The 696-nt window shown below is 62.6% G+C and overlaps 1 protein-coding gene across 4 annotated transcripts in view; it reads left to right on the forward strand.

Moving 5' to 3' along the window:
• Positions 1-216: 216 nt before the first annotated feature.
• Positions 217-696, forward strand: part of ZFPM2 (zinc finger protein, FOG family member 2) — a 306,960-nt gene continuing 306,480 nt past the window's right edge. For 2 of the 4 annotated variants that reach the window (XM_027657044.1, XM_027657047.1), the window contains exon 1: positions 217-570. In XM_027657044.1, the coding sequence (XP_027512845.1) occupies positions 531-570 (40 nt within the window). In that variant the 5' untranslated portion in view covers positions 217-530. Of the gene's footprint in view, positions 571-654 lie in introns of those variants that run through there. The other 2 variants (XM_027657043.1, XM_027657046.1) reach the window with 1 other exon arrangement.

Genomic DNA, 696 nt, shown 5'->3' on the forward strand with positions numbered 1-696 from the left:
CAAACGCCCCCCTCTTTCCGCCCCCCCGTCCCGGAAAGCCCCTCCCTCGCCCCCTCCCTCGGCGGCACCTCCCGCCGCCTGTCAGTCGGAGCGGAGCGCGGCGCGGGCAGCGGAGGCGGCGCGGCAACGGCAGAGAGCGGGCGGGAGAGGGAGAGAGAGAGCGAGGAGCCAAGCTCTCCCCTCCCTCTCTCCCTCCCTCCCTCCCTCCCTTCCTTCCTCCTCTCTCTCCCTCCCTCCCTCCCTCGCTCCTTCCCCTGCTCCCTCCCTCCGCTCTTTCTGCTTCTCTCTCCCCTCATTCTCGCTCTCGTCTCACCCACCCCGATCTCCGTTTGTGTTCCCCTCTTCCTCTGTCACACGCGCACACACTCTTTCCCCTCTCCCTGTTTTTCTGTCATTTGACTTTGCATCTCAAGGCGGCTACCGGCTCCTCTATGAATCCCGTCTGTTGATCTGTCACCTTCCCTCCACCCCTGTCCCCTCCCAGCTCCACTCCTGTACCTGGAGCAAGGCAGGAGCGGACGCCGAGCAGCATGTCCCGAAGGAAACAGAGCAAACCCAGGCAGATCAAACGTAAGTTTCCTGAGGGGGGCTCCCTCTAACAGACTTTTATTTATCTCGTTCTTGGGAGACACGAGAGAGGTGGCTGTGGGGAGCAATAGCGGGGTCCGGAGTACGGACCGAATGGTGAAACTTTGC

Source organism: Corapipo altera, unplaced genomic scaffold (genome assembly GCF_003945725.1).
Source record: "Corapipo altera isolate COAL_440 unplaced genomic scaffold, ASM394572v1 52b, whole genome shotgun sequence".
NCBI lineage: Eukaryota > Metazoa > Chordata > Aves > Passeriformes > Pipridae > Corapipo > Corapipo altera.